This window comes from Echeneis naucrates, chromosome 12, assembly GCF_900963305.1.
Source record: "Echeneis naucrates chromosome 12, fEcheNa1.1, whole genome shotgun sequence".
Taxonomy (NCBI): Eukaryota; Metazoa; Chordata; class Actinopteri; order Carangiformes; family Echeneidae; genus Echeneis; species Echeneis naucrates.
In genome coordinates, this window is record NC_042522.1 from 16893156 (window position 1) to 16909586 (window position 16431).

The following is a 16431-nucleotide window of genomic DNA, read 5'->3' on the forward strand; positions in this document are numbered from 1 at the left end:
TCATGAACTAATACAGACATATTCAGATGGTTCATTTTGCATGCTCTTAAATCTGGTATTTGAGATCAGATGCTTTACAGGAACAAATAGGTATGCTAGGGCAGCACAATGTTTTGTCTAAAACATGTGAATAAATGTCTTAAAGTTGACTCGTGATTGGATGTTTGCCTTCGTGTCATAATATCTCCTGTTGTTCATTTTCCTTTTAAATGTTATAAAACAGTCGAATATGCTCAGCTCTGACATCTCAGAGATCCTAGCAGTTAATTTCTCACATTTTTAAACGTGTTGTTATTATTACTATCCAGAGTGACACCAGAAAAGCTTCAGTGGAGTAGATTTCTTTTGCTTAGTAATAATAATGCATTTCATAAATCAGTGCAGTTCATATAAGAAAGTGCACCCAAAGTTAGGACTTCAGGAGATGACAACAGCCTGAACTGGAATAGCCCTGTTTGGATGACAAAGCCAGGTGTCATTTCCCTGAGGAACACCGGTCTCGGTCCGCTCTACAAAGGGTGCGCTGAATAGAGGGATATAAATTATTTCATAAAATATTCTTCTTTGAGTCTCGAAAACCTCGATGGACCCCTAAGAGATATTTTTTAAAAGCAATAGGAAATCAAAGATTACAGAGGTTTTATTAACATTTATGCACATTTACATTATTATTTTCAAGAAAGTGATTTATATTATTCACAATTAATTTTAAAATACAGCATCAACCCCTTATGGTGCAAAAAAGAGTGAAATATCAGCGTCATATGCAGAATTCCACGGTTGGTCCACTCATATCCAAAATGCAAAAATGTCATTAAAACTTCTAGCTCTCGTTGCTCGTATACGGGCAGACCACACACACTTGTGCAATGTCGTCATATTCATACGTCCTCTTCAGAAATGTGTCAGTGAGTCTCAAGCCAGAAATACTCTTAAAAACAAAAACGTGACATTACTGAGGATCAGCAGTCTAGGATTTCAGTGCACTATTAAAAAAGTGCATGTTCAGAACATACCTGCAGACCCTGGACAGATGAGAGGAGTGTGAGGGGCAGAGAGAGGAAGGTGGCGGGGCTAAGTTTTCCCAGCTGTCGCCCTGATACGCCACACCAGTGGATCGACCTTGTGTTGCACATCTCTAGCACCAAGTCCATGGTTCTTTCACTACAACATGAATATGAACAGGGAGTCTGGATGTTAGTGCAATTGGATTATGCCTATAATTCAATAACATCATCATACGATTTTGATTAAATCTCTCAGCCTTGTGCAGGCAGAGAGAATTGAGGATAGTAGCATGCAGGGTTTTTACCTGCAGTTGGTGACTTTACAGATAATGTCAAAGGGCTCTTCCAGGTTGACAGTGTCAGGAATCATCTCCAGAGACAGCCTGATGTCTCCATAGCCTGGAGCCTGGAGGACACAAAAGGATAGGATGATATGAAAAACAAAACTAAAAGAAAAGAAATGAAGTTTTCATTTGGACATTTGGAGTACAAACGGTCCTGATACCATTCTTTGTAGCTGACTAGTCTGTAACCGCCCTCTCTCCCCGAGATTGGTTTTCCATACGATGTCAAGCTTTCCTATCACCGTCACACCCTTGATGACGCCGGCCTTCTCCGCATACTCCGGCTTTGGCTTCAAACAGTACAGGTACTGTCGCGTGTCCATGGGCTGCAGGTAGGACATTTTCCCAAATGTGGACTTCCTGGCAGGGAAAAAGTTAAAGACACTCAGACAAACAGACAAATTCACTTTTTTGAGACAACATCAGCAAAAAGGATGATTTTCTTTTACCCTTCATCTCCACATATGACGGTGTTGAGTTCTGTAACATTGTACATCATGGAGGGCTCCAGAGAGACCTTCTCCATGAACATGGGTGAGGTGGTGATGTTCTGGATCTGAGCCTCCAGGAACACTTCGTCTGTCTGGAGCAGGGCAGACACGTGTCAACAGGATATTTGCAGCTTAACTTGAAGCACAATTGCAGACACTCTAAGGCAAACTGAGCAACACACAGACTTCTTTCATTTCGTCCGAAGAAGATTAGCCTTGTGCAAAAAAAAAATCCTACAGCCGTAAAGGATATGCTCACATTCTTTTAAGTCTGTCTCAAAACAACAGTCAAATGCCTGTTTGTCCATTTTAGGAGTAATCGGTCGCTGTAATTGTGCTCCTGGCTGTGTGAAGATACTTCCGCCGCTGAAATACAGTTTAAACAGCATGACGCTCCTGCAGAGTCAGAAGAAGTAAGTTGGTGTTTTTTTTTTGTTATTAATCATCAGGAGAGGATGTTTTCACAGCCAGTCTGAACAGGAGGAATAATGATAAAGATCTGTAACTGCACATATGGCCCCGTGGAGTAACGTTTCAAGACTGACTTGAAAAAATATGATCTTATCCTTTGAGCTACTCTTCAGGTGACGTTCTATACTCAGAAGACAACATTAAACACAAACATTTCATTCTATGAGGTTTGCTCAGTGAACCTTTGAGGACTTTGTTAGTGCAAGTGCTGGCCAGCAGAGTATACAGTAGGGGTTGCACATCGGTCGACAAAGTAGTCCGTCAAACATCAACTGTTTTTGTTTTGAGCCCATCACATTGTTTGAATCAGCCACATCATCTGCATCAGAGCCTTTAAATAACTTTTGCTTCTGACATTTCCACCAGGTTACTGCAGGTTCAGCTGATTAAAACGTGTGACTCTAATCCTATGACATCATGTTCATGATGTTGAAATGGGCCTTTCTGTGTGCTGAGTAATTTAACCTTTGATGATATCAGTTAATGATGCTGAAAACGTAACTAATATTTCTTTACTAATCACAATATTGAACTTTTATTGGCTCTGGTCTGATTATCTTAAAAATAAATAAATAAATAAATGTTTTCATCATTTCTGGCTTTAATGTGAACAACTAGTTGATGCTTTTCAGAGAGCAACATTCAAATCGTGCAACTTCCACTGTACAGAGAGATCCAATGAGAGAAGCAAAGATTAGTTCATGCCTGCAATTCATCACTTAAGAGCTGACCATGAACCAGTCTGAACGAGGTTAATGTTAAATCACAGAGCTTAGCATCTCCACTTCATGCAAAGCCATTCCAACCAACACCTGAAACCTCACACTGTATTACACTTTGATTGAATATATTTGCTGTATTAACTCTAATTGATTGAATGAGTATTGCAAGAAAGCCTTTATTTTCTTTGTAATTGGTCTGCTCCATCACACGGTGACTTTCAACCCAGCGATTATAAAGATGTTGGCGAGACTTATGTGTGCACCATATTTAAGTCTCTACAAATAGAAAATGTAATTTAATGATGATAAATTGTGTATAATCAATTCAGACCCCACCCACCACAAAATTCAATGAAAAAGTCCAAGCCCTGTATAGGATGAGTTTGCAAGAAAGCACGAGCATCCAAAGAAAGGGCGAAAGAAAAACAATGGAAAGTTCATCACTAAGAAACCGTGTTTAAAATGTCAGCAAATTTTTCATGTTGATGTTCTTTCCATTTTTACTCTTTGCACCTTTCTGTTGGGCCCAGAAAGACACAGTCTGCGGCACCAAAACGGATTAAGAGACACTAATGTTTCAGCGATGAGAACAGAAGAAACAATTACCACAGAACTGAGGTCACTCTAATGGAGAAAATAAAATACAAGACATAATAAACAAATGAAGTTACATGCCAAAAGATGATGACAGTGAATATTTGCAGTCTAATATAAAGAGCTACTGGTATGAAAATGCAAAAAAAAGAGAAAAAAAAAGCTGATGGTTTCTACCAGGAAAACACTTGATCTCACAACAATTTGAATTTTTCTGTTAAAGGTGCTTTTGTAAAAGCTGCAAGGGTTTTCCCAGGAGATCTGTCTCATAGCAACTCCCTCTATTAGCATCTGGAAGTGTTTCAAACTATGAAATATGACGAGAAGCATGTTATGTATGCTACACAAGAGCCTGCATGTCATACTGTACATTTCCTCTATTTGCAGAACGAAGTGGTGAGATGTGTCAGTGCAGGAATGGTTTATGCTGACAGCTTCACTTGGTGCTAATCTGCAGCTGCTGGTGACCTCCGAACGTGTCCGACTTACCTCTGCATTGTAGAACTTTGTCTTCACATCCAGTGGCTTCAAAACCTGGTTGAAAATAGATTGAAAACTGAATGCTGAGGTTTTCTCACACTGTATCTCCATTCGCAGGAGGCTTGGAAGAACTAAGTCACGGAACTCTGACAGATCACAGAGGCCTTTCTGCACAGATACCGGGCGACTGCTCACATACTGAGGACAAGATGCACAGCGCAGGCTATACTCGTGTTCGGTCTGATGGAGACCTGTGACATTTCTCAGGCTTGCTCCAAGATTACAGATGACTTTCTAATGAGAACTCTCACATATAACTCACCTGAAATTTGAAGAACTTCCGAAAATAGAGCTTCTCCCCGTACTGTGTGGTGTAACTGACTGCACAAACTAAGCTGGGAAGAGAGGAAAAAGACTTTTAGAAGAGAATTACAACAAATACATTTACTCATTACCATGTCACTTGTATTAATAACAACTTGTAAGTGAGGGACATTAAAGCTTTAGTGGGAAAATATTCCTTCAACACAGTTTTGTTTTTTGTTTTTTTACTTGGGTTGAAGTACAGTTCACTTATTCACTTTCAACAAATTTTAAGTATTTTAAAATAACACCTTACTAATTGACTAACTGTAGAACCTGTAGCATAAAAAGCTTGTAAGCCTGCTTCATAGAAATTACCATAAAGAGACGACTGAATCAACACAAAGCCACTTTATGTCTGGTCATAAACACAAATGTTTAAAACGAAAAGCTTTCTGTTCTCAAAATATAAGATAACCAGGGTGGTAAAGAATTTTCTGCTTCATCTTTAATGAAGCCGTTGTTGCATAAAGACAGTGGCAGGTTGAAACTGAGTTGTTCAAAGATGCAGAAATGATTGACAGCGTAGGAGTTGGCTACAATTGTTTGTTTTTTTTTTATCTCTAGTGAAAATAAGAGCAATGTTTGATCTCACTTTCAAAAATAGAAGAAAATTAATTTTGCTGAGTGAAAGTGCTGCTTCGAAGCAACAAGTATCTCATTGAATTAAAGATACAGGTACCAAAAAAAAACAAAACAAAACACCTAAGTAAAGTAGTTATTTGTCTACCAAGGAAAAAACGCTGAGTGCACTGGGGATTGCATTTACAAGGAAGAAAGCTTTTTATTTCAAGAAAATGATTTGCTCTGCTGGAGGGACATTTTTAGTAAAGGAAGCCCAAGTGGGGGTTGTGACAAAACACCCACTAACACTCACATATGCGTCCCGATTTCTTTGACCTCGTGATGGATGACGTCGTCAATGCAGCATTCTGGTTTGAGTTCTGCTACTGCAGAGTTTGATGCAGAGAGGTTGAGCCTCTGTGAGCTGGTCTGTAGATCTGCCTGTAAGCGACCAGGTCACATAACGGGACAGTTATGTGTAAAAGAGGAGTGGGGAGAGTGTAACATTCTGGAGAGGTCTTTAGATTTTTTTACAGTACCTTCACAAGAATGTCCTTTACTACTTGGTTGCTGTCATTGTGCACACTAATGTAACTGGAGAAGGTCTCTCCCAGGAAAATATTTCTGTGAGTTGCAAAGTCAAATCACAACTAAATTAACAATTTGCTCTGTAAAAACATACAGCTATTGTGTCACTTAAAACAAAGTGTTACCCAAAGTTCTGTGGTAATGTCAGCATCTCTCCGAGCATTAATGTCTCTGCTCCTTTGATGGTGGATGGGTCCTCCCTCATAAGCTGAGTAAACAAATCTCCTGTGGAGAATAAAAGCACATAGAGCTTGTGTTCAGTACAAGGAGTGTATTAATGACTTGGGCTTGGAGAGTTTAAATTTCAACTGAAATGAATCTATGCAATCAATTAGAAGAAAAAGTTTCATCAGCATCAACTCTATCAAAATGTTTCAGGAAATTGACACAAACTTATAAGATGCTTGATACAAGCTCGGTTGTGGTTATTAAAAAAAAAAAAAAAAAAACTGTCTGCATGTTTTTCTTTGACGTGTCAAGGTTATATTTTTATTTTTGGAGAATTTCTTACTCAACAGGAGGGATCCCAGAGAGAGGAAGAAAATATTTTTAAGGTTCAGGTTTCAAAGAGTTTTCAAATGTGGATTGCAATTTCTGCCCTGCTCACAATGCTGAGCATGTGTTTCCTCAATTCCCTGAGAAATGTTAATAATATTCACACTACGATGGATTTTATTATGATTCTCAGAAAAACATCCACATGTAGCTATCATATTAATGAGAACAATTAGATCGGTGTAGGAGAGAATGAGATCAGCATGACTGCTCTTATATAAATAGCAAAGTCAACCTAAAAGTGCCAACATGATTTATGGTTCACATGGAGTTCAGTTACAAAGCAGTGCTGTATTTCATCGGGACAGATAAAAACAAACACTAAAAACTCAACAGGCTTTCTATCTAAATTTGGGAGCAGGACCTAAGGTAGTAAATCCCTAATGCACATGTTTACTAAGTCGAATGTACATGGAATAAACAGATATCATTGTGTTTTACCTGTGCTAAGCTTTGAGCTAACAAATACTATGCTTGCTTAGTATGATGATATCTTAAGCGGAGCTATGCAGAATAAATAAGTATTTTTAAACCTGAAAATACGACAGTCTGTTACAACATACTGCACTCTCAGCAGTTCAGCTTTAATTTATTAGATTTGAGTTTTATTACATCATCCATCCTTCAGCATAATTATTGTTATAGCTCCGTCGTGCAGCAGGCAAAGACTAAAAGCACAAAGGCAGTTGCTTTTTTTCCCCCCTTGCTTTTGCTTAATTCACTTTTGAGTCATGAGATTTTAGGAAATTTTAAAATCTTGTTCACACAAATAAAATCGTCTGCTGTCTTCAGTGGGACGTTAGGCAAGTCGTGGCTACAGAGAACAGTAACTACAGAAAAGCAGAAGCAATCCCATCAGAAAAACAAAAACTGGAAGCAAAACGCCCACCTCAGTCTGGTCTCACTACTTATTTTCACTCCCACCATGCACATACTGTTGAAAGAGGGACATGAACTTCTCAAAAACTGAAGCAATAATAACTTGACATTCATATTCTTAAGGAACTACAAATCCTGACTGACAGTTTCTTATACTCAGTCACGTATTGAGGTCACAAAAATACAACATGAGTAAACCACATGCCAACCCTATTGCCCTTTAAGGAGAATGAAAAAATTTAGAAGTAGGCATTTCTTTTTTGCCACAGTGAGACTGACTGGGTCAATCTTTACAAACGCATCAATGCTTCATGGAGGACACACAGCAGGAGATTGTGTTTAATTCTTGTGATGATGTTCTTGTTTTCTTTTTTTCTTGTGCCCTTTGTGAAATTATTAGCAAAGGCAGCACAGTGGCTTATTTGTTAGCACCTCACAGCACCAAGTGGCCTTAACCTGCTGACTTGGGCTTTTAGTAAACATGCATCCATGCACATATTGGAAAGCTATGTATCTTGTGTCGTTTTCCAACACGTGCTCTGGTTTCTTCATTCGTAGGTTAGGTGATCTGCCAATGAAGCTGCTTGATAATGCAGCTGTTTGATAAACTGTTTATTACTCCTCTACGCTGATGTTTCGGTTGTAGTTTTGAGTGTTTTCATGAATACTCTCTTGTTGCTGCTGCTATATTTGATCAGGCAAGTATCAACAGTAGAATAATTGAACAAATCTGGTTCCATGACAATATCAAGATGCTCTGTGCGACATGGAGCAGATAGATAAAGGAGATGCTATGTAGACCATTAGCTAACATGACAGAATGTCTATAAATCCTCTTGTGCCACAGGCCTGTGAAACACAATTAAATTCCCAGACACAGGTTCTGTGTCTCTTACTGAGGCGTCTTCAAGCCTGACTCACCGGGCAGATCTCGCTCTTCACACGTCACTGGCAAGTTTGTGAAGAGGGTTGGTTTTGTTAATCGCATCACTGTGAATAAAAGTAGAACTGGTTAGTAATTTGATATATAGGTACACATTTGTGCTATAACATTAATCAATCTCACGCATTTCCCAGCCTCAGTAAGTCCATGCTGTCAAAATCATCAGTTATTGAATTTTGTCTGAATGTGTCCAACGCAGAATTGCCAAGAGTAAGGCTGTAAAACTCAATAATTCTACTTCAATAAATAATTTTCTGATTGTTCAGGTCATCTGGAAAAACAAATAAACAAAGTTACCCACTTCACAATAATGTCTCAGCAAACATTACCAGACTCTAAATGGTGTTAATCAACAATAATCAGTCTATTATGTTCTGATTAATCAGATTACTGTCTGCCCAAAGATGTGAACCCGTCCGGTTCATGTTAACATGACATTAAAGAGAGAAATGGTCACACCAGAGGAACCAAAGCAAGAAAATGGATGGTGTTTTTTTTTTTTTTTTTTATTAAATATCACACTAATAATTGTTGCTGATTCACTTACATATCGACTAATCTGACTAAACCTTTCAGCTCTATGTTAGTTAATCATTAAATGTAAACTGTACAATGACAAATCTAAATTAAACTTTGAAGCAACACCTGGAGGTAAACTGGATCTTGTAAACTAAGACATAAAAACTGTTAAATGGACACCTGCTCATCAGAAAGTCCAAAAAAAAAAAAACAACCCAAAACTGTCATTTCCTGACACTCAGTCTGGCTGTCATGTTTACTAACGTTATGCTGTAATTCTTCCAAGAGTATATTCCTCCCACTTTCTGCCTGGAGAACGAAAAAACACTCTTTAAAGTCTCAAACTGTCCTGACTGATCAGATGCAGTCGTTTGATACTATTAGCATCGTTAGCGGCTACTAGCTGCTAACAGCTGCAACAAACTGACAACAACCTGCTACAGTGAAACGACAAACAGCCGCGTTTACCTGAAAAAAATCAACCTCTAGAGTCAGAGTGTGTGTCGTGACATCGAGATACCTTTTAATGCGAGTAGGTGCTCCTGTTTGGCCTGATTTACATCCATTTTGACAGAGAAAACTGTCTCATCTGGGGGAGGGGGGCTGTTAGCAGCTATGCTAGCTGGTGCACTTTAACCCGACCGGAAACGGATTTTCTTCTTCGTCTTTTTAATTCGCGACGCCTTCCAGACGCAACGCTGCCTCCCTCAGTCCGGGATGCATTTTCAAAAACAATCTGATCAATCAAAAATAAAATTAACCAAACTAGCATTATGATGAGAAATGAAAAAAAAAATTTTGTTTCTATTCTTCTTTACTTTTGTTGGCTGCTGCTGATTTTTTTTATTCTGCTGGTAAAAATAAGACAACCTAAGTGCAGGTATTTTAAAGATGAGTTGGGTTCAAATGTTGCATATGAATGACTTCCCATCATTATTGGAATTATTATTGGGATTTTACTCCGTCACATCACATTCATTTGCTCCTCATACGCCTCAGTGACTGTAGATGTTCGCACTACACTGACATCTAGCGGTGTGGGATTGTTTTACAGTAACAACTATAAAGTCATGGCTGTCTTCACCTGTGCACAAACCCACAGCAGGCTGAGATATGAGAGGTGAGTTTAACACAGCGGATTGACATCAGCATGTATATGTGCAGTGGTGTTGTTGGCGGTCTCAACTGAAAATAATCAAATCAAGATCCAGAAAGCTCAAGAAGGAACTGTAATGCTGCAGTGGTTATGCTTTTTTATAGTTCGTATGGTTTTATTTTGTGCAGCTGAACAAGAAGATGCAGAACCTCCTGAACGAGATCACTGGGGGGAGAAAAAATCCCAAAACAAGTGCAGTTTCAATTGGAAGACACGGACCATCAATAAAAGGCAGGACGTGCATGCCTTGGCAGAACACATCAACTTCAAGTTCTCATTACAACAGGCTGTCAGGAGGCTTTCCTTTTTTGGACCATGTTTTACATATTGAAGACAAACAGATCCACTCTGAAGCATACAGGAATCCCCCTCACTGCAGTAGCTTCAGATTGTACAAAAGCAGAAATCCCACAGCAACCTGCACATTTTTATTCATTGAAATACTCTCTCGTAGTGTTTAATATTTGAAATATTTTACATTTTGTGAAGCTGTGTGATGATAGTACAGGTGAATAGACAAACACTGTCTAAGTAAATCTTTATAAGGTAACTTTAAAGAGCAAATGAAAATTTTAGAACTAATTTTAAGGACAGTAGTTTAATTAGGACAAAAGGGATAGTTTATTCAAAATATTTCCAACACAAAATTTATCAACAGTGACAAACCATACAACAACTGCTTGTTCAAAAACCATTTTTGTGTGTTTTCTCTGTCACCTTGATTAATACAACTCATGTGGTTGTAATAAAAACCAGCAGCTATCTGTTGCACATTCACTGCTTCCATTATTTTCATATGCTGTCTTCACGGGGCAGAAGCTGCAATAGACATGACATCTGGATTATTATCTCACACAGGAAGTAGAGCAGAGATATACAAAGAATCAATGATTAAAATTTGAAATACGATTAATGTAAATGTAAAAAAGCAGAGCGAGACAACGTTTTATCTTAACAACATACTAATTTGTAATTCAAATCTAATGCCATGAAATAAGAGTACATTTTTCTGCTTTTGGCTGAAATTACGTGGTGATCACAATAATATTGCAGCCACACTCACATGAATAGCCTCGCCATCTGTTTCTGGCCTCTGCCAATTGTCTTTGGATAAGATACCAAGGACGACCAACCCAAAGGACACAATAAGGAGACCGAGGAAATTCGCAAATTTTCCCTCCACAGGCAGTGAGCTGTAAGGCTCACCGCTGCTTCCATTGCTGCAGCAGATTGAGAAATTCAGTTAGAGAAATTGAATTTGTGGCACCTTTATTTTTGGCGCTGAACAGTTGCATGTTTGAGCACTTACAGCACAAGCTGCAGTTTCTCAGTGATGCCACTGACACATGAGATCAGACTGAGGATCAAGATCGCTTTTCCCACACAGACATGGACCGGTTTCAGGTTGCTTCGGAAACACAGCGGAGAACAAGGGAACAAGAAACCGGCCAAACCGAGGATCCACTATCCATCAGTATGGTGAAATTACAAAGAGAGGACAGTGTTTTCAGTTTTTTGTGTCCACCAATGCATTCAATAATACCATAACAAACTGTAAATATCTGTCATCCATACCTGCAATGCAAACACTGCTACAGTGCAGATGCCCACCCAGCTGTGAAGAGAGTACAGGTGAGTGAGGTTGAGGCCTCTGTGGTAGTCGAACACAACATACAGGCCCAAGACGGACAGAATAAAACCCACAAGCATCAGTCCAGCATGCACCAGCTTCCAGGTCTGCTTCCTCTGCCTCCAGGTGAATGGTACCCGATAGACGAGAGCCGCTGCAGACAACCAGTTAAAGAGATAAAGTCTATAAACACGACGGCAATCTGCCACGTGCTGCTTTAAAGCTCAATAGCAGATCATTGCTGTTCTCATTTAGGAATGGAATTTAGAGGTTTTGATATTTCCACTTAACTTTTACATTCAAATCACAGTTGATGCATTAATGCAGGGAAGAATTAATGAGCTCACTGTCTGCATGCATAAATTAATTTCAGGCATGATGATGTCTAATTAAAATAATTTAAACACGTTGGGTTAAAGAGCCTCTATCAGCTGCAGCGGAAAATAATGATCAATAGCTGGAACTGCTTGTCTTTTCGATCTGAATTGTATTAGTACAGTATGTTTGCACAAAAGTTGCATGCATAAAATGTACTGGAATATAGCCACTGATAAGCAAGTATTTATTTTTTCTGAAATATTATAGGAGTACTTGGCATAAAATGGGGCACTCACAAAAGTAAAATGATCAAAACCAATGTTGCAGTTGCCAAAGCACTCAGAGTTTTAGCATGAGTTAACCTCCAGAAAAACTGCAACTATAATTTACTTAATGCAAAGCAGCTTCCTGCTCTGAAAAAATGCCCCTCATGTTTCAAATCCCACACTTCTAATATGTAACGGCCGCTCTCTGTTCGAGATTTTAAAGCTCAAATCCCTTTCTGAGAAACGTCTGGGGGCCTCACTGTGTCAATGGGGTTGTTTTCTCAGACTTTTGGAAGAGCTCCCATTACAGCCACAGGAGACTTTTAACAGCTGCTTCCACAGAAACTCTGTCTTTTGCTTTGCTACAGTTCAGCAGCATCACAGACTCATCACCATATAGTTGAATCAACACCTCCGTGACACTTTTCCAAACAAAACTGAACATTAGAGCCTCCCTGAAGGAGGATTTAGTGGTTCTTTAATTATATAATGATTTCATTTTTGTTTTTCAACTGACTTTATGTTAGATAGTTGCACCACATAAACTGGTAGTTGAGCGTATTGACTTACCGTTGCCGTGCAGGACCACCAGCCCGGACACCATGAGCACGGGATGCCAGTTGAACTCCAGAGGAGATCCTGTCCAGGAGAAGCCGCCTCTCCAGAGTGAGCTCCAACAGCTCACAAAGAGCAAACAGAGCAGGCCCAAGCACAGGCTCAGGGTGTAGGTGACGTAGAAACCCAATGACGGCCTCATGTCTGTGTGTTTGGACAGGGGAGGGGGGAGGACAAAGCATAGTACTGTCAGTGGAAAATGGAAAGTTTATGTTAGAATGTAAAACAACAACAACAACTAAAAAGCAGAAACTTCCGTACTGAGCTCAGCACCAATGGTGAAAGAATTTCATTTCAAGTTCATTTTACTATGTTGTTACTTTTTTTAAATTTAAACTCGTTAGATGTTGTTAGACATCATCTCTATCAGAGCAAAGCCAAAATCTTATCGTGATAATTCTGGCTGGAGTTAGGTCAGTGCCTGAAGAGCTGAGAAGTGATTTAATAAAATGCTTGAATATTCTGTTTGGTTGAATAAACACATAAAATTGAACACAAAGCAACTTTTGAGTTCAAACTCACCTGGAAGTGCTTTCCTCCTTCACACGGAAAATGACCTTTTGACCTCTTTGTGCCTGAAATTAACGAAAACCAAAACCGACGCACCAAAGTGTCCTGTCGCTTTGCCACCGATCTTTCTCTGATGCATTCACACAGCATCTGCCAAGGAACCGTTCCTGCATTTAATTATATTGGGTGGTAAACGGAGGGGAGGTCTGTGAGAACACAAAGACACAATTTATCATCATCCCGATCACTGTTTTGTATTAGTCATTGTTGCATGCTGAAAATGATCACAAGATCTAAAAGGATTGTAGGTTTCATAACTCAACTCACTTTGTGAATAGTCATGTTGATTTGCTATGGATTCTGGATTACATATGTGCTATAGAACAGGCTGATTGTAAGATTAAAATCATAAATGTATTCATGTAGCACGACAGAGGTAAAAAAAAACAAAAAAACTCAAAAGCTTGAATTTGGATTTTAAAATGTATTCAGTTATGTTCAAGACAAAGTTAAACTGTTGTGATTGAACTTAAAGAGATAATCTACGTTACTTGATAAAAATAGGTTATAGAATCATTTTTCATAAGACATAAAAAAAAAATTCAAATTCAAATTCAGGTTTATGAATCTGCTGATTGAGCCACAAACAATGGTATGAAGATTTTTATTTTTATTTTGGTCTCTTTTCCAAAGCCACCGTGTTATTTAATGTTATTTAATTTGGCGCAGACCTCTTTTTAGAGTTAAGGAAGCCACAGTTCAATGACAACTCAGAGATCTGGGTTAAGGCAGATGGTCACACAGTCACACAAGAGGAGTCACACCAAATGAATGTGTAATCTCATTTACTTTGCAATGATAAATTCAAAGCGGCAGGAAGGCCGTGAAGCCAAGCGGTTTATTGCAGGCGCCAGAAGAGACGTGTCATCTTTACATCAGACAGAACATACTCAGGTGACAGTGACATAATTCAACAACACACTTTATCTTTGACCTGGTTAAAGATGTCAATCTACACATCGTACAGCAGCACAGAGACCGGAGCACTCAGCGCCATGTTGTGGATGATTTGCTTGGAGCAAACGTTTTCATCGTCTTCGTTTTCCACAAAGATGGAGACGAAGTGCTGAGGCTCCCAGGGCACTTCCTGGGTCTGCGAGGCCAGCACACGGATGCAGTTGATGTCCTTCCTGAAGTTGAACGTCTTGTCCTGGGGAAGCACCGATGAGATCTTTTCATCACCTCCGTCAGCAGAGGTGATGAAGGCGTCAATCTCCAAAGCTTTGTCTGTGACAAACACTCGGACATTCCTCTTGCTGTAGTTGCTCAGCTGGCATGAAGTGTTGGTGTTTCCCATGTTGCTGTTATACCTGATGTGGACTGTGGTGGTCGGTCAGGACTGCAGGCCTCAGTGAAGGCTGTCGTTTAAAAATGAACAGAGACACTGTCCATAACCTGCTATTAAATCTGTCCACATATCAGACCATTTTCTTTACTAAACATAAACCACCTATAAACACTGATGTAGTCATAACATTTTGTCTTGTTTTTTTTTTTTAGCACAGCCTTAACATCAAATGAAAAATGAAACTTTAAAGCTGTGAATGACTATTTAGAAAAATTCAACCATTAGCAAGACAAAGTAAATGACTTTTCCATTCTGGCAATGAAAAATAATTTAGGCTAAGTTAGCACAAAAACTACGCACATATTATATATTACACATATATGCGAGCTAATGATCCAAGTTCTCAGAAAAAGTCACATAACCAACTATTCCCCTCTTCTCTCGTTGTACTAACACACTATTGTAGTATCCATTTATCAAGGATTAAAAAGAGTGTGAATTCTTACCTGCTGACACGATGAAGGTGTGACGGTAATGAACTGATGGTAATGAACTGTGGCGGCGTCCCCTCATCTGAGCAAGCGTGTGTGTGTGAGTGTGTGTCCTATGGGCAAGGTCTGATAATATGCAAAAAAAGAGCAAAGCTAACCAAGTACAATAAACTGTATGCACCTGGCCTTTTAAAATGTCCCTGATGCCTGCACATATTCCTGAAGAGATGTTAATGAGAGATATTACTTTGTTTAATATTAATAAGTGTATAACTGTACTTCTTAGAGCTTACTGATTAGGCTGCATACATGGCTTTTATAAGGTATGCCGTTTTATTTCATTAACACCAGGGACAGTATTTGAATAGTTATTTCATAATATTGAAAGTTCCTGATCTATTGACCATCTGCCATTAAGTTATGCTTTTGTTGAGCTTCACGTCATTACTTTCAAGTAGAGAGGCTGCATACCTCGTTACAGTACATTAATGATGAACTCTCAGAATAAAGTGCGTGCACTTTTTCTGCAATTTCACCTTGTTAGATCGAGCCCAGACTTCATTTGGTGCATGCTTTGCATATACAAAGTGGGAGAAAAATGCAGTAAAGATAAAACCTTTGCCATTGGGTTCCAGCTGCCTTCCAGCTCTTATTCTCAGCACAATGCGGACGTGGCTGCTGCTGATGTCCCTGCTCGTCTCTGGCCTGAGTCCCCTGGGAGACGGGGCCTGGGCCGTGGGTCACTACAGCTGGAGTTTGAGCAGAAAACTGCTCCTGAGTGGAAGGAAGAGTCCCAGGGGACCAGAGGAACATCTGGACCAAACTGAGCAAAACTGCATGGTCGCCCAAAGGGGCTGTGTGTTTGTGGCTGTGCTGCAGAAACAAAGGACCTCCCCTTTCTGCTTGGTGTACGCAGTGCATGATGACCACGGACAAAGTCTCTCTGATCAGGACGTGACAGAAATAATCCACAGGAGTCATATTCCACCAGCGGTATGCTCGTCACTCTCAATACATTTACGGCTACTTTATTAGTTGGCTTTTTTTTTTTTTTTCATGTGATTTATATTTTATCTACAGCAACAAGTCCTCCATGACCTGTTACGAATCAATCATTTCTTTATATCTGATCATTTACACGTTTCTAAATTACAAATCACAAGCATGAAACCGATGATTGCACGACTGCAACCAGGATTATTTTCCTCCTAATTTCCCACTGCTTGATATCAAAAACATCCAACACGCAGCATATTTTGGTGCCTGCTGAGAATATCCACAAGAAAAGCATTTTCGAATAAGTTTCCAGATAATGCTTTAAACTCAGCGAGAGAAACCTCCCTGTCTGACACCTACCTCATATTCATCTGAGATTTAAGGCAGAAAAAACTGAGAGCTGTCAAGTAGAGAACTAAAACGAAAAGCAGAGTAGTATTTCCTTATGGTTGCAACAGATATATAAAAATAGAGTCCCTGAAACAGAGCAACAGCTGTGGAATGTGAATTAATCCCTTTAGGAAACTAATCTCCTCTCTATTTGCCGAGATAACAATGAATGTTCTGCATGGCCACTGGTG

General features: G+C 39.3%; 2 protein-coding genes across 3 annotated transcripts; both read right to left on the reverse strand.

The window, feature by feature from the left end:
• Positions 1-30: 30 nt before the first annotated feature.
• Positions 31-9167, reverse strand: trappc13 (trafficking protein particle complex subunit 13). Of its 2 annotated transcripts, XM_029515895.1 has the most exons (13): positions 9041-9167; positions 7980-8048; positions 5750-5849; positions 5576-5660; positions 5350-5477; positions 4432-4504; positions 4119-4163; positions 3642-3659; positions 1801-1934; positions 1513-1711; positions 1313-1413; positions 1017-1164; positions 34-931 (listed from the first exon to the last, which is right to left on the reverse strand). In XM_029515895.1, exons 1-13 carry the CDS (start codon positions 9084-9086, stop codon positions 824-826), a joined length of 1254 nt encoding a protein of 417 aa, XP_029371755.1. In that variant the 5' UTR covers positions 9087-9167; the 3' UTR covers positions 34-823. The 2 variants fall into 2 exon arrangements, with proteins under 2 accessions (XP_029371756.1, XP_029371755.1); XM_029515896.1 differs by lacking the exon at positions 3642-3659 and having other exon boundaries at positions 31-931.
• A 1198-nt stretch (positions 9168-10365) lies between these two features.
• LOC115052299 (cytochrome b ascorbate-dependent protein 3-like) lies at positions 10366-13095 on the reverse strand. Its single transcript, XM_029516352.1, has 6 exons — positions 13028-13095; positions 12461-12649; positions 11252-11460; positions 10986-11140; positions 10740-10896; positions 10366-10495 (listed from the first exon to the last, which is right to left on the reverse strand). The coding sequence occupies exons 2-6, from the start codon at positions 12645-12647 to the stop codon at positions 10469-10471; spliced, it is 735 nt and encodes a 244-aa protein (XP_029372212.1). The 5' UTR covers positions 12648-12649; positions 13028-13095; the 3' UTR covers positions 10366-10468.
• Between the last annotated feature and the right edge of the window lie 3336 nt (positions 13096-16431).